We start from the raw sequence: 24,171 nt of genomic DNA, 5'->3' as shown, positions 1-24,171 counted from the left end.
TTAATTTATCTCTATCTCCCTCCCTCCACAAACTTGACTGATATAATCAGTCACTCCCCACAATCCCAGTGCAGTTCTTTCTGCCCACGGGTCCTGTGCCCATGCTATAATAAAATCACCTTTTTGCACCAAAAACGTCTCAAGAATTCTTTCCTAGCCCTTTGCTCACGGAGCCCACTTCAAGTTTCATCACTATGTCTCCAGCTGCCTTCTTCCTTTCCTTCAACAAACCCTTTTTGAAAAATGGGCATGGCCCAGCCTACGGTAAATTTCAGTGGGAAGAAGATGCCTTGCCAACAGATTAAAACACTTTTAAACCAAAGACCTGATCCTTTTCTCTTGCCTCCCCCCCCCCACCCCCCCCCACGGTCCACCGCCCCAGGCATTGGAGAATCGGGTGCGACGTGGGGGCTGGGCAGCGCGCTCCTGGGGGAAATCGGGGTGCGCCAGGGGGCGCCAGGGCCATCCGGCGCTAATCTGGCCAGCGCACAGCCAGGCGGTCTCCTAGCGACCCGAGTGGCTGGGAATACACACCACGAAGTCCCGGCTGTCGTCGCAGAGCCAGGGACACCATGGACGACCACAAGCGGCTGTGTGGGCCTGGGGCGCCAACCCTTGTGCCAGTGGGCAGGGACTGCGGGCCCCGGTAAGCGCGCCCCGCCCAGGCGAGGCGCACCCCGCGGGTGCCGCGAGGGGGCGCCTGCACCCCGTGCTTGCTGGGGGTAGGGGCGGCGGTGGCGGAGGGGGGGCGGGGCGGCAAATGGCCAAGGAGGGCTCTGCTGGGCGTGCTGCTCGTCTTTTCTCCACAAGGTCCTCGGCACCTAAATGATTATCATGTGAGATAATAAACGTTTGATGCTCCTGTCGCAAAGCACACTTTTTTTCTGTTTTGCTCCCAACCTCCCAGGGGATGTAGATTGACATGGCCATTCCGGATGGGAAACTGATGGCCACAGAGTGCTCTGCGGAGACTGGCTTAGTTTACCACCCACCCTTCTGCGGGTTAGCCAATTGGATCTGGAGCCTTTGGCCACCCACTTTGTGACTGAACCTCTGCTTGGGGGCGGGGTGGGGGGGGGGAGTGCCTCACATACTGGGGCGGTCTGCTGCCATTTTGAATGGATGGTGTCACAGCCACAGGGCAGGAACCCAAGACTTTTTGACTTTGCGGATTCCTTGAGCTATTTATGAGAATGGAATTCGGCTCTCTCGGAGGCAGCCCGGTATGGTAGTTGATTCCAAAGTCTAGAATCAGAAAGGCTGGAGTCGAAGGTCAGTTCTCTTCTTGTTTGCCTAGCGACCTTAGACAAGTTACTTGCTGCTTCTGGGCTCAGTTTGCTTAACTGTAAAATGGGAACAACAAAATGAATCACCTTTATATGATGGTCGTGAGGATTAACTGCTATGTCACATGTAAAGCAGTTACTGACATAGAGTGTGTACCGTATGCATTTTAGCAATTATCAACCCTTTGGGAATCTTTTTTCCCACATTTTCAAAGTTTTTGTACTGAAATAATTAGATGCACAAGAAGTTGCAAAAATAGCACAGAGGTCCCATGCACCCCTCCCCCAGCTGCTTCCAGGGCTGCCATCTTACACAACTGTATTTCATTACCAAAGCAGGAAACGGGCATTGGCACAATATATTAGGCTATAGGCCTTACTTGGATTTCATCAGATTTTGCTTGCAGTTGTGTGTGTACTTCTATAAAATGTTGTCATATGTATTCACCAAGATACAAAAGTATTTCCTCACCACGAGGGAACTACTTCTTGCAACCCCTTTATCAGCACTCCTTTTCCCACCCCCAACCTTTAGCAACCACAATTGTTCTTCATTTCTGTAACTCTGTTCTTTTGAGGATGTGAGACAAGTAGAATAACACAGTATAACACCTTTTGAGATGGGCTTTTTTTCCGTCAGCATGAGGCTGCTAACAGGACACTGTGTATCAGCGGTTTGTTCATTTTTATTGTTCGTATGGTTGTATGACTGTTTATTTGTTTCACCTATTGAAGGACATTCAGGTGCTTCTAGCTTTTGCTATCAACATTTGTGTTCAGGTTTTTGTACAAACATAAGTTGTCATTTCTTTAGGATAAATGCCCAATACTCCTTTGCAATTTTTTTAATATTTTATTTTTGAGAGAGAAAGAGAGAAAGAGAGCAAGCAGGGTGTGTGAGGGGGACCGGGGGGAGGGGGGGACAGAGAGAGAGACACACACAGAATCCGAAGCAGGATCCAGGCTCTGGCGTGTCAGCACAGAGCCCAACGCGGGGCTTGAACTCACAGACCGCGAGATCATGACCTGAGCCGAAAGTCCGATGCTTAACCGACTGAGCCACCCAGGCACCCCATCTCTTTCGCAGTTCTTAAAAATGGGCATATCTATGGAGCATACGCTAGTAAGTCTGAAAATAGTCAATGTTTAGGAAAAAAAATGTTTTCAGTTTTACTTTCTGGGTCAAGTTTTTTTCATAAACTTAACAAAATGCAGAGCCACGTTTCTTAGCGACAAGAGGCAAAGCAGAGTGGTAGGAAGCTCTTGTGCTGCACTGGTTTCCTGTTAGCCTCTCAGAACTCAGTTTCTTCATTTAGAAGGGAGGAGGTAGCCTGGATTTCCTTCAGGTTCTGCCAGATCTGACATGCTATGAGGTTTGAGCTGGCTGCCATACTATCCCCATTTGGAGTTGTAGAACTGTTCTTTAGCAAAAATACCAGTCATCAGATCTGATTGTGTGAAGTGCTTGGATGTTTGAGTTAGTTGTAAATGTATGGAACATAAACTCTGTAAAGATATGTAATATTAAGAAAGTTACTTGCTAGTAGGTCATGCCGAATGGGTCAGCAAATTGTAAGGTTCGATGTAATTTCAACACCCCCAGCACTTAGCTATTTGAGAATGATTTGTTCGTTTCAAAGAGCAACTTTTTGTAGCCTTTCATTCTAGATCTGCACAGTAGGACTGGTTTAAGCCCAACGCACGCACACACAGCAAGCAAGAAGTTTCTAGGACTCACAAAAAAAGAATAGGGCTCAAGCTGGAACCTCTTTTTTTTTTTTTTTTGAGAGATAGAGGCTGGCATAAGCCTGGGAGGAGCAGAGGGAGACAATGGAGAGAGAGAATCTCAAGGAGGCTGCACACTCAGTGCAGAGCATGACTTGGGCTTGATCCCACAACCGCAAGATCGTGACCTGAGCCGGAAATCAAGAGGCAGATGTGTAACGGAGTGAGCCATCTGGTGCCCCGAGCTGAATGCTCTTAAAAATGCTTTGGGCCTATAAGGATGAGTGTAAAAGGAGTAGATTAGGTGTAATGAGCCATTACAGATGAAAGGGGTCTGGAGGTGGAAGAGGCTTCAGAGAAAGACAGCAATAATATAGAAGTATCTGACTAGGGCAGGGTAATAAGATAATGAGTGACCTGTCTGTAAGTCCTGACTTAGGCAATGTTTGGGAGTGTTAGATTGTCCAGGAACTGGTCTCATTTTTCTTCCGTCAACCTCTTCCATCTCATCTTTATGTCCTAACAGCTCAGTGCAAACAGGGACCTGGTGGGTAAGGAGATTGACTGAAGCAGACAGACTGGGTGTAATAAAGCAGTAGGGAGAGACTGTGAATAAGAGGGTGTAGGACTCATCTATAGAAGGCACCACTGTGCCAATTGCAGCTCCATGGAAAAGTGGACCCAGTGTCCCCAGAGAGCCTGATTTTTATTCTAGATTACTCACGTGAACTTTTTTTATGTGTCAGAAGCTCTAGCGATGTGGCTAAACACCTTTCTCTGGAGTCACGCTACCTGGATTAAAATCCCACCTCTAGGACTTATTACCTGTGGGATCTTTCACAAGTGTTTGTTTTGTTTTTAAACTTCTTTGTGCCGCAATTTCCTTAATATGTGGAAATAGTACACGGTACCCACTTCATTGGATTGTTATGAGATTTAAGTAAGTTAATACACGTAAAGCACTAGAACATGCCTGTTGTATAAAAGTCCTTGATGTGTATTAACCATTATAATTCTTATTCAAACAGAAAAGGGACCAAATGACAGGTTTGTAGGCCCCCCATGCAGCCCATGGACTGCCAATTTGCAACCTTTGACCCTCTGAGTTTAGGAGGTTAACTGAGGCCCACAGAGGTTCAATGATGTGCCAAGGTCATTCGGCTAGTTAGTTGTCACTGGGATCCAGGTTCTTGCCACTGTGGCACTGTGGTCCTTTAAAGGACAAGAAAAAGTCGCCAGAGCAGCTGCAGCTTGTAAGTGTCCTTCACAAGGAGAGTGGATAGATGAACCATGGTGGCAGCAGGTTGGTAATAAAGAATTAGATTTACATGGACGGGCTTTATAATATGGTGCCTGGCAAACGAGTAAGAAACAGAATAGTACCATTTATGTAAATTAAGAATACATGCGTGTAAAAAGACAACACAGATATCCTAAGGAACATACAAGCAAAAGGGTTTGTTTTATTATTTATTTATTTAAAAAATATGTTTAAATGTTTAATTTTGAGAGACAGAGACAGAGTGCAAGCAGGGGAGGGACAGAGAGAAAGGGAGATACAGAATCCGAAACAGGCTCCAGGCTCCGAGCTGTCAGCATAGAGCCCAATGCGGGGCTCCAACCATGAACCATGAGATCATGACCTGAGCCAAAGTCAGACGTTTAACCAACTGAGCCACCCACGTTCCCCAAAAGGGTTTGTCTTAAATCTGTGAGAGTGGTTTGCCTATGCAGGGAGAGCAATGAGAATGGGATGTGGGATAACATGGACTCAAGGAAACAGGGGAGGAGCCTTGCACAGACCAGTGATAATGTGCCCTGAGGCAGGAGTCTGCTTCGTTGGACCCTCTCCACAGAACCCTTCCTCCCCTATCTCACCTCCTCAAGAAAGGTGGAGGCGGGGGGCACCTGGGTGGCTCGGTTGGTTGTGTCTGACTTTGGCTCAGGTCATGATCTCACAATTCATGAGTTTGATGAGCCCTGCATGGGGCTCGCTGCTGTCAGCATAGAGCCTGCTTCAGATCTTCCTGTGTCCTTCTCTCTCTGTCTCTCCCCTGCTCACATGCTCTCTCTCAAAAATGAATAAACATTTAAAAAAAAAAAGAAAAAAGAAATAAAAGAAAGGTGGAGGTCAGCCTCCTTCCAACCTGTGTCCAACCTCTGTTCCCACCCCTATCCCTGTGGTGTGTTTTCTTCCAGGTACAAAGAGAATCTACCTTCCAAGTGTTACAGAAAACACAAGCACAGGCCAACGTGCCCCACCTCCCTGAACAGCCTGCGATGGATATTTGTGAAGAAAGGACTGGATGACTTCCGGAAAGGCTGCCCACCTTGTGAGGGTCTGATCACTCGGGGTCCTCAGGAGGCCTTTCTCCCCCAGATTCATCCCACAGCTCCTCGACCTGCCCCAAAGAAGAGGCAGCACAGGCGGCCCAAGGAAGCAGCCTCGTTTTCCAAGCTCTCGCCAGCCCAGCAGGCACAGAAGGCCTTCCTGGCGGATGTTCAAGCCCAGCTGACCCCGCACCCCTTGGCTCTCTACCCGAATCTGGGGGAAGACATGCCTGTTGAGGTGACCTCCTGACCTAGGGGTGTGGGAGAGCCTTGAAAATAATTCTCCTTAGTTGCCTGGGAGTTCTCTCGAGGGGGTGACATGTTTATGTAGGGAAGAGGACGATGAACATCCCCGGGGCTGAGAGTTTTCCTGGGGGCTGGAGCAGCCCTCCTTTCTCTGCTCCCGGCAACATACTCACCACTCCCTTTGCTTCCTGTGAGGCCAACTTATGAAGGTCCAGCACGCCAGAAACATTTGACTTCTTTTCCCTTAACGTTCTACCAGCCTACTTTTGCTTGGGATATTTTGGAGGGAGAAACCAAGGGGGGAATTGTCCAGTCTTGCTTCTGTGACTCTAGCCTGGGGTTGAGGGGGCAGCTCCATTATGTCACCAGTGTCCTGGGCTGCTTTTGATTCCAAGCTCCACAATCCTTAACGTATGTCTCTTGTTCCTGGATCTCAGGATGGCTTCCACACCTCCAGGCATCAAGTCTGTCTTTCAAACAAGAAGGGGGAATGGGGCAAAGGTTAACTAGACAAATAATAACTTCCCTGGTAAACATCTCATTCATCTGACCACTTCTAGCTTCTAGGGAGTCTAGAAAATTGAGTTTCTTGGTTGGGACATTGCAGTGTTGAACAAAACCTAGAACACGGTTCTGTTAGATTTCAGAAAAAAGGCAGAATGGATATCGGGCAGGGAACTAGCAGTGCCTGCTACCCCACCCCCACCCGTGGAGTCTGTTCCCTAGGTCAGTCAGCATGGCAGTTGTTCAGAAAAGTAAACTGAGTCTGGGTGGCTCAGTCAGTTGAGCGTTGGACTCGATTTTGGCTCAGGTCATGATCCCAGGGTCCAGCAATTAAGCCGGGCCTCCATGCTGGGTGTGGAGCCTGCATGAGATTCTCTTTGTCTCTCTCAAAATATAATGAAAGAAAGAAAGAAAGAAAGAAAGAAAGAAAGAAAGAAAGAAAGAAAAAGAGAAAAGAAAGGAAAGAGAAAGAGAAAGAGAAAGAAAAGAAGGAAAACTTCTCTGCTAAGCCCTCTGATGGCCCTTTCTTAAAGTCCTTGCTATGGTCCAAAAGGCCCTGCTCTCTGCCCCACCCCTGCTCTGTTCCTCCTCCAACCTCACCACCTACTCCTCTGCTCTCACCCTGCTCCAGCCACTCTGGCCTCCTGGCTGCTCTGTGAACATAGCCAGCATGCTGGTTCAGATCTCTCTTCCGTGCCCGGGACACCTGCCCCCACATATCTGTCTGGCTCACTCCTTCGCTTCCCTCAGATCTTTGCTCACGTGTCTCATGAAATAACACTTCCTGTACTCTCATTCTCTATCCCTTACTGTGATCTGTTTTTCATCACAGCACTTGTCACCACTGGGCTCCTCACTGGAATAAAATCTCTGCAAGGGCAGGGACTTTATCTGTGTCTCTCACTGTGTTCCACCAATACCTGGCGTTCAGTCAATATTTGTGCATAATGAATGAGCGAATGGATAAACAAATGATTCGTGTCAGGGAAGTTTACAGAAAGGACAACTAGAATTCCTCATCAATTGTTTTCCACTTGGGGCTTTTCTCCACTGTCTCCTGCAGGCCAGAGCTTTGGAGCCTGTGACAAACAGATAATTTCCACATCCTTGCAGACGGTGCGTAGGATTGTGGCCCCTATTTCCATGTCTGACCTCCCCAACTGGGTGTGTTGGCTTCTTTCTGAGGCAGGATCTCTTCCTGCGGTATTATGACGGCCACGAGCAGCTCTAGATTGAAATGCTACCAAGAACACCTCTTTTTGCATGCGTGCTTCCAGCAAAATCCCATAGCCCAGTTCCCGTGAGTAAACTTTGGGTTAGGTGCCTGTTCCTAAACCAGTCACTGTGGTCTTGCTTGACCTGATCTGCCTGTGGAGCGAGGCTGGGGTCCAAAGAAAAATCTAGATACTGTTATTTATAGGAGGAAGAATCGACGTCCGGCCATCAAAAACTACAGAAGCCCTCTAGAGGCACTGCCTAATGTCTAGGCGGTGGATGCTTACCCCAGCGCCCGGCACGGTTCCTGCACAGAAACTGATGAAGGGCATAACCGGCTGGAAAAGCAAAGCAGAGGGGCATGTTGTTGGTCTGGTCCATTTTAGAATCAAGGAGCCTTCTTTTTCAGCACATTTTTCTTCTCTTCAAGGCTGTTTTCTGTCTGTAGCTCTTATTAAAGGTGCTGGAAGTGCTGGATCCCGTCAGGAAACTGGAGGACACCTGGGCTTATTGTCAGGGCATCAGGAAAAGAACAAAGGAACCGGCAAAACTTTTAAAAAAACATTCTACTGAAATCCACCCGGGACTGTAAGTATTGTCCTTACCCCCTCGCTCTTTCCTGTCACCTGATGAAACCTTCGAGGACTGACCTTCTCAAAGCCCCTCATCTTTGGAATAATTGTGAGAAGCAAAATAACTAAGTTCCCAAGGAGAAAGGAGAGGAGCCTTGGGCCCTATTCTTAGTGTTTACTTCATAAATGGATGTGAATTATCCAGCAATACAACATGGGTGTGTGTATATGACTGCAGGAGAGCTGTTCGAGAAGGCGAAAACTGCAGAAAACCGGATTCATTGGCCCCCAGTGGCTCTTTGAATCATCTATGGCAAAAGCCCTTTTATTCACTACGATTGGGACTAGTAGTTTGTAGGGCAGGAAAAAAAAAAAAAACTAAAAAAACTAAAAACTTCTTAAAAAAGATGATGCTTAAGTACTTTCAACGCATTCTATTTTACCCTCAAACAAAGCTGTACATTCACTTGTTTAATTTTCACAGCAACCTTCCTTTGTATCACACTCTTCTATTCCCAGGTCATGTAATATTTAACCTAAAATGTTAATGCCGTGGTAAATATGCTTGACAAAAATAGATTTGGGATACCAATTCGCCTTGTGACTTTAAATGATATCACTGGTGGGCCCTCAGGAGTGTGTGAGAACCGGAGAGCAGCCTACCCACAGACCCTAGACCACTCACAGAGAACCCAGGCCCATGGCCACGAAGAGCTTTTATTAAATTATACCTGTTTGCTAAAGTGACGCACAAGGTGACAGGAGCCCCACCATTCTGGCTGCTGAGTGTACCCCCCTGGTAAAACCGGGGAGACAACTGGGCACACTCTGTCTTTCTTCCACTAGGAAGTGAGATGGCCCATGGGAAACGCAACTCCCTTTCCTGAAGGGAGCCCCACCCCAGCCAGTCCCCGCTGGGGTCCCCATGGGACAGTCCACCTGTTACAGGATTTCACTTCACAAGTCCTTTTGAACCTAGATCCATGTGCTCCAACATGGCCGCTGTCAGTAGTAAAGGTCATATTTTAGCTTCCATCTTTGCCCTTTGTATTATTTTGCTCAGAACCTGGCTGAGGAAGAGAGAGGAGTGTTCTAAGTAGGGCTCCCCTTGGAGACTTTAACAGTGTGGGTTGGTGTGGCCCTAGGAGCATCTTTGAGTTAATGGATCTTCAGTGAATTATTAGCTGGTTTTCTTTATGCAAAATAATACGAACAACAACAACAACAAACCACAGTACTACTGAGCACCCAGGGACAATGCTAGGTTCTGAGGACCTAGCGGTGAACAGGCTAGGACCCTGTCCTCACGGTGATTGCAGTGTGCTGTGGAAGGGAGCACGAGTACAGACAGAAGGTATGAATCTTAGTTCACAAAGCCATGTGTTTACAAAAAAACCACTTTCCTTTTTCTATTTATATCATCTCATCCCACTGAGTAGCAAACTTTCAATCATGGTTGTTACTTACACTATAAGAAAGTGGGATAGGTCCCCAATAATCGCAGGATGGATCTTTAACTTCTTTCTGGTCTTTGGGACTCATTCTTCTGTCTATTCTTGCCATTTGTGGTACACTCTGTCCACCCACCCGTGTCTTCCTGCGTCACCTGTCACATCTAGCATGACTGCTGCAATGAGCTTGGGGTTCTGCACAGTGCGGGCTGTGCCTTTAACTGCAGGCAGTTTCCCTGGTCAACCCTGAAGAAATCTCCAGGGCAAGAAATGAAAAACAAATGGGTTATCTACTTGAAAAGAGAGAAGGTAAAAGTATAGAGGAAATGAACAAAACTAGTATCTTAATAAATTATCATCGCAAAATGAATGTATAAGTATGTAATGGCAAGTTTTTCTGTCAGCATACTCTTAGCATATTCTGTTAGCATATTCTTGTACAGTGGCTGCTGTACAAAGTAACACGAATTGGGGGTGCCTGGGTGGCTCAGTCGGTTACGTGTCCAACTCTTGATTTCAGCTCAGGTCATGATCCCAGGGTCATGGGATCCTCTCTGAGCATGGAGCCTGCTTAAGATTCTCTCTCTCTCTCTCTCTCTCTCTCTCTCTCTCTCTCTCTCCCTCTGCCCCTCTCCCACTTGTGCTCTTTCTCTCTAAAAATATCCTCCTCCCCCCAAAAAAACCCCAAAGTGACACAAATTTAGTGGTTTAAAGCAACAGAAATCTATTATCTCACAGTTTAGGGGCCAGAAGTCCAAAATCAGTATTACTGTGCTGAAATCAAAGTATCAGCAGGCCATGTTCCTTCCAGAGGCTCTAGGGGAGAATCCATTCCTTGCTTCTTCAAGCTTCTGGTGGCTATTGGTATTCCATGGCCATGGCCACATCACTCCAGTCTTCAAGGTCAACATCTTCAAGTCTCTCTGCTCTGTCTTCACATCCCCTTCTCCTCTGTGTGTGTGTCAAACCTCCCTCTGCCTTCCTCTTACAAGGACACTAGTGATGGCATTTAGGGCCCACCCAGGTAATCCAGGATAATCTTACCATCTCAAGCTCCTTAAATTAGTTGTATCTATATAGATGGTTTCTCCAAGTAAAGTACAACGATTAGTACCTGATCTCTTTCAGGGCGTTATCAGCCTACCATAGCATGAGTTAATATCTCCCATTTCAAAACAACTCTCATTGAGCACAGACTCTCCTTTCCCTTACAGCAAACTCTTTGAAAAACGTGCCCATACTTACTTCCTCTTCTTTCTTTAACTCATCAGCACTGTGATGGGTCTGCCCTTGGTCAAGGTCACCATTGACCTTTGTGTCACCTGATCAGTTCTCTGTGATCATCATGCTTGATGTGTCAGTAGCAGTTGACAAAATTGATGATGTCCTCTTTCTTGAAACAGTTTTTTTCACTTAGCCTCTTGAATACACCCTTTCTTGTTTCTCCTCCTACTTCAATGACCCTCTCCCCAACCTTCTTTTGCTGGTCCCTTCTCATCTTCCTTTTAATATTAAATGCATCAGTCTCTGACATCTTTTCTGTATGTTTACTCACACCTAAGTGACCTCATCCAATCCCTCTTTATATGGATGTTCAACATTTGCCCTTGGGTGTATAATTGGCATCTCAAACTCAATGAGTCAAAACCGAACTCTTGATTTCTTCCCCAGAACTACTCACCCCTCTGTCTTCTCCTGATCAGTAAATGGCAATGCCCTTCTTCCAGTTACTTTTGAAACAATAGTTGCGACCTGCCAACAAACCCTCATGGCTTTCCTTTGGAAATATATCTGGACTCTCAGCTACAGTACTACTGTCACTGTATTCCAAGATACCATCAGCTCTTGCCTGGATGATTGAAATAGTTTCTAGCTAGTCTCATGGCTTCCGGAGTTAACCCCACTCCCTGCCCCAGTCTATTTTTCACACAATAGTTAAAATGATTCTTTCAGCCTCATTCCTGTGCTCAAACTTCTCCAGTTAAGGTACAGCATAGGGAATGGAGTCAATGGTATTGTAATAGCATTGCACGGTGACAGCTGAGGTGAGCGCAGCATAACGTACAGACATGTCAAATCACCGCGTTGTGTACTTGAAACTAATAAGACATTGCGTATCCACTGTACTTCAATTTAAAAAAATTTACTGCAGGATATATATGATGACAACAAATGCTATGTTTTTGTTTGCCTGATTAACAAAAATTCTCCAGTTGCTTACTCGTTCAGATTAAAACCCAGCGTCCTACAGTTGCCTCTAAGATCCCTATGATCAGGCCCCCTGTGACCTCTCAGGCCTCACTGTCTGCTACTCTGTCCTTTAATCCTGCCCCTCCAACCATACTGGCCTCCTTGCTGTTCCTCATCCACACTTAGCACGCTCATTCCTTGGAGCCTTTGCACCCGCTTTTCTTTTCTGCCTGGTGTCTGCATAGTTTGATATCTGCATGGCTTGATTAATTTCTTCTTTTGGGTCTCTGTTCAACTATCACTTTGGTAGCAAGGATTTCTCTGTACAAATTAAAAGCCCCCGTCCTCACTCTCCATCCCTCCTGTCTTGTTTTATTTTTCTTTATATCACTTGTAATCACCTGGCATATGTTTACCTCTTTCCTATCTGTCTCTCCCTAATCAGTTGCAAATTATGTGAGGACAGGGCCTAAGCTTTATTTACAGCTAAATTCTAATGCCTAGGACAGTGCCTAGTACATAATTGGTGTTTAGTAAATACTTGTTGAATGAGTGGATGGATGAATTAATATTTAGGTGCTGTGAAAAGAAGGTACATGTTGCCAGGAATGAAATGTGGGTTCTGGGGAAAGCCTATGTGAATGCTTTCCTGAGGAAGGGACGTGTGTGTTGAAACATAACGGGGGGATGAGGAAATGCAGAAGGCGTTGCAGTCAGATGGTACAACGTGTACAAAGGGTCCGTGGCTGAAGGCAGCATGATGAATTCATGCAACTGAGAGAAGGCCACTACGGCTGGAGCTCAGAGAGTGAGGGAGGATAGCACAATTCCAGAAGAATCTGGAGATACAGGCAAGGACCAGGCCATGAATAGCCTTGGAAACTGAGTTAAGACTTAGGTCTTCATTGGAAGAGTCACAAGAAGCTACTGAACACAAAAACTTGTACCTGAATGTTCAGAGCAGCACCATGCCCAATAGCCCAAAGGGGCAGCAACTCGGGTGCCCATCAACTGATGATAGATAAACAAAATGTGGTCTAACAATGGAATCTTAGCCATAAAAAGGGAAAAAGTACTGATACATGTCATAGCATGTACACACCTTGAAATGTTATGCTAAGTGAAGGAAACCAGACACAAAACACCATATAGTATAAGGTTCTATTCAGATAAATTGTCCAGAATAGGCAAACCCTTAGAGGTGGAATGTAGATTTCTGGTTTTCAGGAGCAGAGAGAATGGGGGAAATGAAGAATGACTGTCAATGCTTACAAGCTTCTTTCTGGGGTGATGAAGATGTTCCCGAATGAGATCATGGTATCGGTGGCATAACTTTGTAAATATATGAAAGCCACTGAATCGTATATTTTGAAATGGTAAGTATTATGGTATGGGAATTATAACTCAATTTAAAAAAAGAAACTATCGAGAGGTTTAATTGAGGGTGAAGGGTAGCAGCATTTGGTACGGCCAGATTTATATTTTGAAATGACTATTTTAGCTGCAGTGCAGAGATGAATTAGCGGTTGGGGGTTTGGGCCCCAAGAGAAGATCAGAGACACCAGTGAGGAGCACTCCAACAGTCCAGAGAAAGAGACAGAGTTAAAACCTACAAGATTTATTAATGGGCTGGATTTTAGGGACAAGAGAGAGAGAAGTCAAGGATATCTCCTGGCTTTGGCTGTCTCCAAGCACAGTAATTTGGGCTTTTACCTGGCACATGTCTTAATAAATGGCACTCATAGTTTCAAAAAATCAACTTATAATGGTAAAATGCTGCATACATTTTAATTATTATAACTGATCATGATATATTTGCCTTTATGATACTGATAATGAGGATGTGGTTTTTGGAAAATTAACGTAGAACTAGTGAGCTTGTGAGAGACTGTTTGAAATGCTTGCATTATCATCTTCTTCCCTCAAGATCGTGTTTGAAATCTATTTGGATTCATGGTGTCTCATGTTGCGATTCTTTGGTGATCTCACTGTCCTTAGTCCCAAGAAGACTCCTGGGTCGCATCCAGGTCAATGGCTTTTTAAAGAAAAGAAACCAAGTGAAACAGATTTGCTACACCAAGATGGTCCTCTTCTTCATGAAAATGTACGCAAAGGAGTTAGTGACTTCTGCAACTGGGCTATTTCTTTTGTAAGTTAGTAGTAGGATTTACAACGTACTTTTATTTATTTTTTTAATTTTTTAATGTTTATTTTTGAGACGGAGAGAAACAGAGCATGAACGGGGGAGGGTCAGAGGGAGGGAGACACAGAATCCGAAGCAGGCTCCAGGCTCCGAGCTGTCAGCACAGAGCCCGACACAGGGCTCAACTCACGGACTGTGAGATCATGACTTGAGCCGAAGTCGGATGCTCAACCGACTGAGCCACCCAGGCGCCTCTCAACCTACTGTTATTTTTTAAGTTTAATTATTTATTTTGAGAGGAGAGAGAGAGAGAGAGAGAGAGCGCGCGCTTGAGTCTGGGAGGTGCAGAAAGAGAAGGAGAGAGAATCCCAAGCAGGCTCTACACTGTCAGCATGGAGCCCGATGCAGGGCTTGAACTCACCAACCCATGAGATCATGACCTGAGCCAAAATCATGAGTCTGTTGCTTAACAGCCTGAGACACCCAGGCACCTGCTTACAGCCTACTTTTTAAAGTCAAGCTCACGGGACGTCTGGGTGGCTCAGTTAGTTAAGTGTCTGACTTTGGCTCAGATCATGATCTCACGATTCGTGAGTTCGAGCCCCACGTCGGGCTCTGTGCTGACAGCTCAGAGCCTGGAACCTGCTTCAGATTCTGTGTTCTGTCTCTCTCTGCCCCTCTGTCGCTTGCTGTCTGTCTCTCAAAAATAAACATTAAAGTCAAGCTTGGAGTTACTATTACTAAAAAACAGTGTTCACATATGATAAATAATCAAAGTCATAAAGGAATCTTTATGACTCTGTCACCATTTATAATAGAAATGTGTCCTGTAGATGATGTTTCTGGAAAGTTTGCAAACTTGCAGCCTATTCAAATGTTTATTGTTTATATGCCACATTGCTGTTGTTTCTTTCTTTCTTTTTAGTGGCTCTCTTTCTTTGCCATCTTTATTGAGATATAACTGACATATAACATTATGTAAGTTTAAGGTGTACAATGTGATAATTTTACACACACACACACACACACACATATTGCAAAATGATTGCCACAATAGGGTTAGTTAACACATCCATCACCTCATATAATTACCTTTTTTTGAGTGCAGTGAGAACATTTAAGATCTACTCTCTTGGTAACTTTCAAGCCTAAATACAATATTGTTAATTATAGTCACCACGCTGTAACTTAGATTCCCAGAACTACTCATCTTATAACTGAAAGTTTGTATACTTTGGCTAATAACTATTCATTTCCCCTACTCTGTTGTTTCATATCTTTATTTTCTATTTCAATGTCTTTCTTTCTGTCCTTCACTCCTTCTTCAACTCGTTTTTCTCAGTTATATTTAAGTACTTGGGCAGTTATGCTTAACTACAACCTTCACAAAAGGTATTTCTGACATAAATGGATTTTTGACTTAGTTATTAAAGTCTTTTCTTTCCCTCCTTCTAAGAACCTACTTATTTGGTTGTGTTCCTGAGTCCCTGTAGATATAGATTCCTTAGGTTTTTACTGGATTTAAGACCTTCTAGGATTTGCAATCTTCCTTCCCTTTTTTAGAACATTAATCAGTTTTAGTCAGTGTATTATTTAGGACTATTTCATTGACAGGTGACTGAAATATAGTTCAGACTGGATTAAGGTAGAAAGGGAACCATCCAGGGAGTTTCAGGTATAGCTGGATCTAGGTGCTAAAACGTTGTTAGGCCTTCTTTCTGTCTCTTGGCTGCTCTCCTCTATCTGAATCCATTTATCTGATTTCAGTTTCAGGTGTACAACATAGTGATTTGCCAGTTGTATACATTTGGCTATGTTCATCACAAGTGTAGTTACCATCTGTCACCATAAAATGCTATTACAATACTACTGATTATATTCCTATATTGTACCTTTTATCCCCATGACTTATTCCTTCCATAACTAGAAAGCTGTACTTCCCAGTCCCCTTCACCCATTTCGCCTATTCCCCCACACCCTCCCTCTGACGACCACCAATTTGTCCTCTATTTATGGGTCACTTTCTGTTTTCTCATTTGTTTGTTCATTTGTGTTGCTTTTTAGATTCCACACATAGGTGAAATCATATGTCTTTCTCTGTTTGTCTCAATTCATTTTGCACAATACCTTCTGGATCCGTTGATGTTGTCACCAATGGCAAGATCTCATTCTTTTTTATGGCTGAGTACTATTTCAGTGTGTGTGTGTGTGTATGTGTGTGTGTGTGTGTGTGTATCACATCTTCTTTATGCACTTAGAAGTCTGCTTATGATTAAATCGACTGAATTTTTCTCAGCTCAGGGACTCATGCTGGCTGGTGCTAGTTGTCTCTTTTTTTTATTTATTTAAAAAAAATTTTTTTAACATTTATTTATTTTTGAGACAGAGAGAGACAGAGCATGAACAGGGGAGGGGCAGAGAGAGAGGGAGACACAGAATCCGAAACAGGCTGCAGGCTCTGAGCTGTCAGCACAGAGCCCGACGCGGGGCTCGAACTCACAGACCGTGAGATCATGACCTGAGCTGAAGTCAGACGCTTAACCGACCAATCCACCCAGGCGCCCCCTAAGTTGTCTCTTAATGCACTGACAAAGCCCTCCGGAGCCCCAGAAGTTCTTGTCTCTGGTAAATGCTGACTGAGCATTTTCTACCTCTCTTCCAAGCTACCTTTTCTCTAGCCATAGTCAAATGCCTCCCTTAGATTAAAGAAGAATTTCACCATTTGTCCTTGATTCGTGCAATGTGGTATTCTTCCAGGGAAGTTCAAACATTGATGAAGAGTTCATCCTGAAACAGTTTGACATTGACTACTGGAGCAAACCAAGCCATGATGTGCTCCACACAATGAGACTCAACCAGGTTCCTCTGGAGGTAAAGAAACTGCGGGAGCCACGATTTTTCCAGAAACTAGACTATGAGCAGAAACACCGGAAACTTCAGGTAATTGCCAATGAGGAGAAGTCTAAAAATCAAGAAAACTCAGTTGAATTAAAACCTTAAATGTTCTTGATTTCTGGTACTTCAGCAGGGCATTGGCTTTTTTGAGTAGGATTCTTGAATTTTTTTTTTTTTGGTGTTTAATAAATATTTGTTAAATCAATGAATATTTAATATATATAATAAAGCCATTTATACAAACAAGGCATGCCATTCAGCATTATTGTTAATAACTGAATAATCATTGTTATTTCTATGTGTTTATAGGTTGACATCCTCTCTCTTGTTGTGTTTTATATGTTGAAATCCTAACAGTTGATGGGAATATATATGAATGTTTACTAATCGAAGAGTTGAATGCTGCCATTAATGATCATGAAAGTTGTTTATTCTGTGTAAAGAATTCTTGAATTTTGGCGAGAGTCTTAATGACCACAAACCATTACTCTTGACCACATATTTGCCTGATTATTAACAAATGGCTCAGTTCTTCAATATCTCTTGCTGGTGAAGATAGAAGGAAAACAGAGGAGAAAAAACATTCTGTGTTCCTAAGGGAAGAAGTATGGACTCTTAAGTCCTTTGCTAGTTTTCTACACAATGTACAGCTGCAAATGCATATACACATGTATCAAATTGTATCAGTGCAACAACAGATTTAAGTAGCTAAGTGGTGGTGGGGGTGGTGGTGAGAGTGGAGAAGCTCCTTTCTCTGAATGAAAAAGAATGTATTATCTCCAATTTCCCTCTGTCTTTTACATGTAATCTTTGATGCTGTATTTCTAACGCATAAACATATTAACGTTGTCCTTTATAGTTGAATACAGTCAGCTGACCTGTTTTTACAAAGGTGGTGTTTTCCATCCTTGGTTCTGTTGTATAAGGTTTATGAAAACTATGCATTCCAGCACTAATAGCACTTTAAATTTCCCATTTCCCCCTCATCTTTCTTTTTTTTTTTTTTGAGAGAGAGAGAGAGGAGAGAGAGAGAGCATGAGCACAAACAGGAGAGGGAGAGAGAGAGAGAGAGAGAGAGAGAGAGAATCCTAAGCAGTCCAAAGCACTGACAGTGTGGGGTCAGATGAGGGGCTTGAACTCATGAACCATGAGATCATGACCTGAGCCAGAACCAAGAGCTGGACACTTAACCAACTGCGCCACCCAGGCCCCCCCCCCCCACCCCAACCTCATCTTTCTAAAAGGTAAAATGCAAAGTGATGCTGGACAGGCAAATCATGTCCATCACACCTAAGGTCTGAACCACAGCTTGTCCTGAATCTGTGCTGAATCAAATTGCTCAACTCCCTGTATGTACAATAGTTGCACAACCACGGCTCTATAAACCGTGGTGGTTATTGCCAAAATTGAACTTTTGACTGGCAGGCAGAGGGTCACTATGTAAAAGTTCAAATACGTTTCCATATGGTATCTCTTTCCTTCTGCCTGGAGGGCCTCCTTTAACACTGCTTCTAGTGTCGATCTGCTGGTGATTGAACCCTTCAGCTTTTGTATGTCTGAAAATATCCTTATTCTGCCTTCCTTCTGAAAGATGTTTTTGTGGGTATAGAATGCTCGGTTCACAGTTTTTTATTTTTATTTTTTTTGGTACTTTATTTTTATTTTTTGTCTTGGTTGTATTGTTTCTGGTGAGAAACCTGATGCCCTCCTTGTCTTTGTCTTTCTGGATGTGTGTTCTTCTGTGGCGACTTTAAAGATGTTCTCTTTGTCACTGGTGGTGGGTGATGTGATTATTATATACACCTTGGTATACATTTCTTGTGCTTGGGGTTTGTTGATTCTCTTTGATCCATGGGTTTATAGTTTTCATCAAATTTGGAGACATCTTGACCATTATTCCTTCAAACATTTTTTTGTCTCAGCCCCTCCCCTGCCCCCTCCAAAGACTCCAATTACGTGTAATTAGGCTGCATGGAGTGGTCTCCCAACTCAGCTGCTCTGTGAAGCTTTTCTTTTTCTGTTCAGTTTTGATTCTTCTTTTCCTCTGTTGCTACTGCTGTCTTTAAACGTTCTAATCTGTTCTTTCTGCAATGTCTAATCAGCCGCTGATCCTGTCTAGTGTGTTTTTCATCTCATACATTATAATTTTCATTTCAAGAAATTTGACTTGAGTGTTTAAAAAACCATTTCCACGTCTCTCCTTAATCTTACACATGAGGAATGCAGTTATAATAACTGTTTTTGATCTTGTTTGCCACTTCTAACATCTGCATCAGTTCTATGTGAGTTGCCATGAATTGATTTATCTCTTCGTTGTGGATCATGTTTTCTTGCCTCTCTGTATGCCTGGTGATTTTTTAGTAGATGCCAGACATTGTGGATTTTACCTTATTTGGGCAGGGTATTTTTATTATAAACTTGAGTTTTGCTCTGGGATGTAGTTAAAGTTATTTGGAAAAGTTTGATCCTTTTGGGTCTTGGCTTTTAAAATTTGTTAGGAAGGGTTGAAGTGATGTTCAGTCCGTAGCTAATTCTCTACAACTGCGGGAAGACCCTTCCGTCTCTTCTACCCAGTGTCCTGTGAATCTTTAGGTTTCTCAGAAGGGAACAGGCACTGTTCCTGGCTCTGTGTACATGCTGGGCACTGTTTCTTCTAATCCTTTTGGTTGGTTCTGTCCCTGTGCTCAGGTTGTTTCCTCCCCTACATGTGCTGAGGGAGACCCTCTACAAACCTCTGGAGTTCCCTCTCTATGCAGTTCTCACATTCTGTTCCTCTGCTGCAAAATGTAACCACCTTGGTCTGCACTCTCAATTCTGTCTCCTCAACTCTGAGCATCTGTCTGTGCGGTGGCCTGGAAAGTCGCTCAACACAGTGAGCTGGGACAATTGTGGGACTTACCTTGTTTGTTTCTTGTCTGTCAGGGATCCCTGTCCTTGCTCTTTGATGTCTAGTGTCTTATAAGCTTTTACATTTATATTTATATTTATATTTATTCCTGTTTTCTGGCAGTTGCACGTGGAGGGGTAAATCTGGTCCCTCTCAGAAGTGGAAATCCCCATGTTTTTGTTTTTGTTTTTTTTTTACCCCACGTACTCTCAGGCCTGTTACACTCCTCTTTGGTCTTTAAAACTCTGAGCTTTCCCACTACCTTACTTTTGCTCACAGTATTCTGTCTGAAGTGCCCCTCTTTCACGTCCACCTTCTTATATCTTCCTTTAGACACAGGTCATATGCCAGCTTTTCTATGGAGATTTTTCAGGTTGACATTACTTTATTCTTACTTCTGATCTCTCACAGCAGTCTGTGCCTCTATTCCGCATCTCCCTTTGCCCCGGATGTTAATCCACCCATTTGTCTGTACAATCCTTCAACAAACATTTCTGGGTATCCACTGCCGTGTGCCGAGAAGTGCTGGGGACAAACGAAGGTGACACGAAGGCCTGTTTCCTGCACTTAAGGAGCTTACAGCTTAGTTGGGTCAACAGGCAAATGATGAACTGTCATGGCATGCGGTCATGGTTCATAGAAGACATGGGAAGAAGTAATCAATTCCACCAAACACGGGCTGAGGGGGGGATTCAGGTAAAGCCTCCCAGAAGAAATCACGTTTGTGCTGAGTCTTGAATGATTACCAGTCACCCAACAGCATAACATATTTCAGAACTCAGATCTGTACTATAGATTTCATCCCCTCCTTTTAATTTTTTTCTTCTCTCTCCTTCCTGCCTTCCGTTTATTCAGTGATTCTCAATTGAGGGTGATTTTGCCCCCCTTCCCACCTGGGGTTATTTGGCCATGTCTGCAGATGATATTTTTCGTTGTCACAATTTGGGGGAGGCAGTGCTACTGGCATCTAGTGAGGAGAGATCAGAGAGGCTGCTGAAGTTCCTACAGTGCACAGGACAGCCCCCTCCCCAACCCCCCAACAAAGGACTATCCAGCTCAAAGTGTCAATGATGCCAAACTTGAGCAACCCAATTTTCATTCAACAAATAATGGGGTGCCTGGGTGGCTCAGTCAGGCGTCTGACTTTAGCTAAGGTCATGATCTCATGGTTCATGAATTCAAGCCCCCGGTCAGGCTCTGTGCTGACAACTCGGAGCCTGGAACCTGCTTCAGAATCTGTGACTCCCCGCTCCCCCCTCCCCCCATCTCTGTCTCCTCCCCAGCTCATGCTCTGTCTCTGTCTCTCAAAAAATAAATAAACGTTAAAAAAATTAAAAAAAAAAACACAAATATTTGTTGAGCACCTATTATGTCATAAGTTTTGCTCTAGATGCCCAGGGGGTTGTATCTGGGAACAATCTCTGAGGCTTACATTTTAAAAGATGAGAGGTGAGACAAGCAATGAGAAGAATATATAGCATATGAAATGATGATCTGTACTGTGAAAGAGAAATGACACAGGGAAGGGAGACAAGGAGTGTTGTGAGGTGGTTGCAATTTTTCAACAGTATGCTTGAAACAGAGGGATCAAAGTTCTGAATCCAGCTCTGAGAAGGGATTTCCCCTCCCTCTGTGCTGTCCTGTCCTCTCTGCTTCAGAAAGACAATCTGACCTGACTCTAGAATGACCCACACGTTGTGCCTCAGGTTTTTTACATTTTTAAAAAATGTTTATTTATTTTTGAGAGAGAGAAAGAGAGGCAGAGTATGAGCGGAGGAGGGGCAGAGAGGGAGACACAGAATCCGAAGCAGGCTCCAGGCTCTGAGCTGTCAGTACGGAGCCCAACGCGGGGCTTGAACTCACAGACCGCGAGATCATGACCTGAGCTGAAGTTGGATGCTTAACCGACTGAGCCACCCAGGCGCCCCTCTGCCTCAGGTTTAAATGTGAGTGAGAATAGAGAGGAGCAGAATCTTGGTGGTTTCATATTTGCCTTGCTCAAGAGTTAGACCCCTTTTTGTTATGAGACATTGTGGGTATTACATCTACACTGTCAAGCTATGATCCAACAGATCTCTTTACATCCTTCCTGCACTACTGAGGAACTGGAGAAAGAAAGGAATGACCTCTCTTCTCCCTCCTCTTTCTCTCTTCCAATCAGAAGCAAGAGATTGGTGTTAGATGGCAATTTTGTTATTGTTGTTGCTGTTGTTGGATAGCATTTTGATGAAAAGTAGTATAGCATTTATAAGGTTAAGCACAGTGCTGGGCTCATAGTAAGTCTATAACTCATTATTTTGGTTGACTAAGTATTGTTTAAGGTCATTACCCCTTCAGTGAAATATGTGATTTTTATATGATTTCTAGCTGCTTTACATACCTTCCTCCTTTAATGTTTCCTACAACCCTATGGATGGATACTATCGTTTCCATTCTGCAGATGAAGAATTAACTAATTTGCCCATGGACTCATAGCTACTAAGTAGGGGAGGCTGGATTTAAACCCCGGTTTGTCTAAATGCAAAGGCCATGCTTAACCATTACATTATTTTCTCAATTATGAAACTTTCATGATACCTTTGTAAGTCAAAGCATACAGAAAATTCATAAAATACTTTGGCAAGGATCAATCATAAGCTAAATATAAATGCTACTGCCTTCAGGGCACCTGAGTGGCTCAGTCCATGAAGCGTCTGATTCTCGATTTCTGCTCAGGTCATGATCTCATGATTTATGAGATCGAGCCCCATGTCAGGCTTTGTGCTGACAGCAAGGAGCCTGCTTGGGATTCTCTCTCTCCCTCTTTTTGCCTCCACCCCCCACCCCCACTCTTTCTCTCTCAAACGAAATAAACTTAAAAAAATCCTACTGCTTTCATAAGCTAAATCCTAGACTTATTGAAGTGACAAACATAAAAAAAACCTAATGAAATTGGGAATTATGTTATTTTTTGTAGAATTCTTATAAACCAAAGTATGTGAAGATGAAGTATGGAGCCTGGTACCTGAACACCAAGTTGTGGAAAAAGCAAAGAGCAGACGAACCTTTGGTAGACCCTAAGGTCTCATGTAAAGCTCAAGATGAGAATTTTAAAAAGGAACTGCAGGAACAGGTACGTGTATGTGCTGAGATTTGATCATCCGATTGCCATCTCATGGTGAAGTTAGAGTTCTGGGTGGAACAGAGGTTCCAGAAGGTCTTACTGCTTGCGTATTGAACTCGGCAATGAGAAAGCCAAGCCATTCTATGAGGTTACACATATACACATTGTATGTGTAGTAAGTAAGACTTGAAATCTCCTGGCTTTATGGTAGACACAATGTCTGAAAAGATGGGGCAACCATTCATCATATTCCTAGAATTCTTGGAACAATGGATTCTATGGATAAATTGGCTGTTCAAAGAGGGGTGTGACCTGGTAGGACCACCCCAGTACTCAGAGTGGATATAACGTCATGGGTTCTCTTTGAGTAAATACATGTGAAGCTGGTTTTTTTGTCAGCAATGGGTGCCTGTTAAAGAGTTCAAAAATAGATGCAAAACTTTTGTTTTAAGGTGTCTATAAGTTCTCTTTTTTAGAAATATATTCTTAAAGACTAATTCTTAAAGGCGTAAGGAATTTTGCAAAATTATTCCATTTTGATGGTGAACACGAGTAAAGATGTTTGCCACAACGGTGACAGTCAGTTCATGAAAAAGAAGTAATGTTTAAATTTTGGAAATTCAGTTATATATTACAGTAAAAGATTGTTTACCAGGCAGCTTAGACATAGGGAGGAGTCAAAACAACGGGATTGTTCTCTAATGATTTTTATAAATCACACTTTTGTACTTCCTGAAGATTGAATTTCCCTGTTAACTTTAGTTGGTGCCACTTGACACCAATTGATAGCATCCCAATTCACAAGACACAGGAGTGACAGGATGTTGGGAGGGGACAGTCACTATGAGGACTTGGCTATCTTGCTGGGAACACATGACTTTGGTATGTTCTTGACAGAATTCATTTGGAAGGTGAAATGGTTTTAAAGAACTGAATTACAATAACATAAACTTATCCATCCAATTTTCAAATTCAAATAAATGAAAGGTAAAACCAAAAAGATATGTGAATGCCCCAAAGATGTTGGGACTGCATCAAATCTTTTCGGATTATCATGCCCTTTGAAGTTTAAGTCAACCAAGTGAATTTACAGGTGTGATTGGCTCTAGTCAATGACTCGTGAATTGGGCAGCATCCTACCTAACAAATAGAAGGGTGCTCCAAAGAGCTGTATAAAATGGAAGGCTTTTATAGGCAGAAATGGGCTGGGTCAAGGAAATTATCAGCAAAAGAAAAGATTGTTCCGGCAAGGTCTCCTTTCTAAGGTGGAAGCACGGGGTCCTATGCAGAGTACATCACTAGTGCTGATCTGGAAATCCCAGACTAATGGGTTTAAAATTCCGCTCCTGGGGGAGGCTGAAACTGCAATTAGATTAGGTATTAAATCTTGGTGGCACTTAACGTAAGTGACTCTGTTTGCTTCTTTTTCTTTTTAAGTTTATTTATTTATTTTGGGAGGGAGAGAGAGAGAGAGAGCACAAGTGAGCAGGGAGGGGAGGGGCAGGGAGAGAGGGAGAGAGAGAATCCCACACTCTGTCAGTGCAGAGCCCAAAGCAGGGCTCAGTCTCACAAATGGTGAGATCGTGACCTGAGCCAAGATCAAGAGTGGGACGTTTGAGCCAC

The 24,171-nt window shown here is 43.7% G+C and overlaps 1 protein-coding gene across 2 annotated transcripts in view; it reads left to right on the top strand.

Moving 5' to 3' along the window:
• The first annotated feature begins 405 nt into the window (after positions 1–405).
• Positions 406–24,171, top strand: part of FAM47E (family with sequence similarity 47 member E) — a 35,858-nt gene continuing 12,092 nt past the window's right edge. For both annotated transcript variants that reach the window (XM_053217227.1, XM_027058612.2), the window contains exons 1-6: positions 406–646; positions 5,211–5,580; positions 7,756–7,895; positions 13,519–13,669; positions 16,421–16,603; positions 22,402–22,557. In XM_053217227.1, coding sequence (XP_053073202.1) covers positions 573–646; positions 5,211–5,580; positions 7,756–7,895; positions 13,519–13,669; positions 16,421–16,603; positions 22,402–22,557 — 1,074 coding nt within the window. In that variant the 5' untranslated portion in view covers positions 406–572. The remainder of the gene's footprint in view (positions 647–5,210; positions 5,581–7,755; positions 7,896–13,518; positions 13,670–16,420; positions 16,604–22,401; positions 22,558–24,171) is intronic.

The sequence above is a fragment of the Acinonyx jubatus genome, chromosome B1 (genome assembly GCF_027475565.1).
Source record: "Acinonyx jubatus isolate Ajub_Pintada_27869175 chromosome B1, VMU_Ajub_asm_v1.0, whole genome shotgun sequence".
In the NCBI taxonomy this organism is placed as follows: Eukaryota; Metazoa; Chordata; class Mammalia; order Carnivora; family Felidae; genus Acinonyx; species Acinonyx jubatus.
Note: the sequence above shows the minus strand (reverse complement) of the source record. Positions and strands in the feature narration are given on the sequence as shown.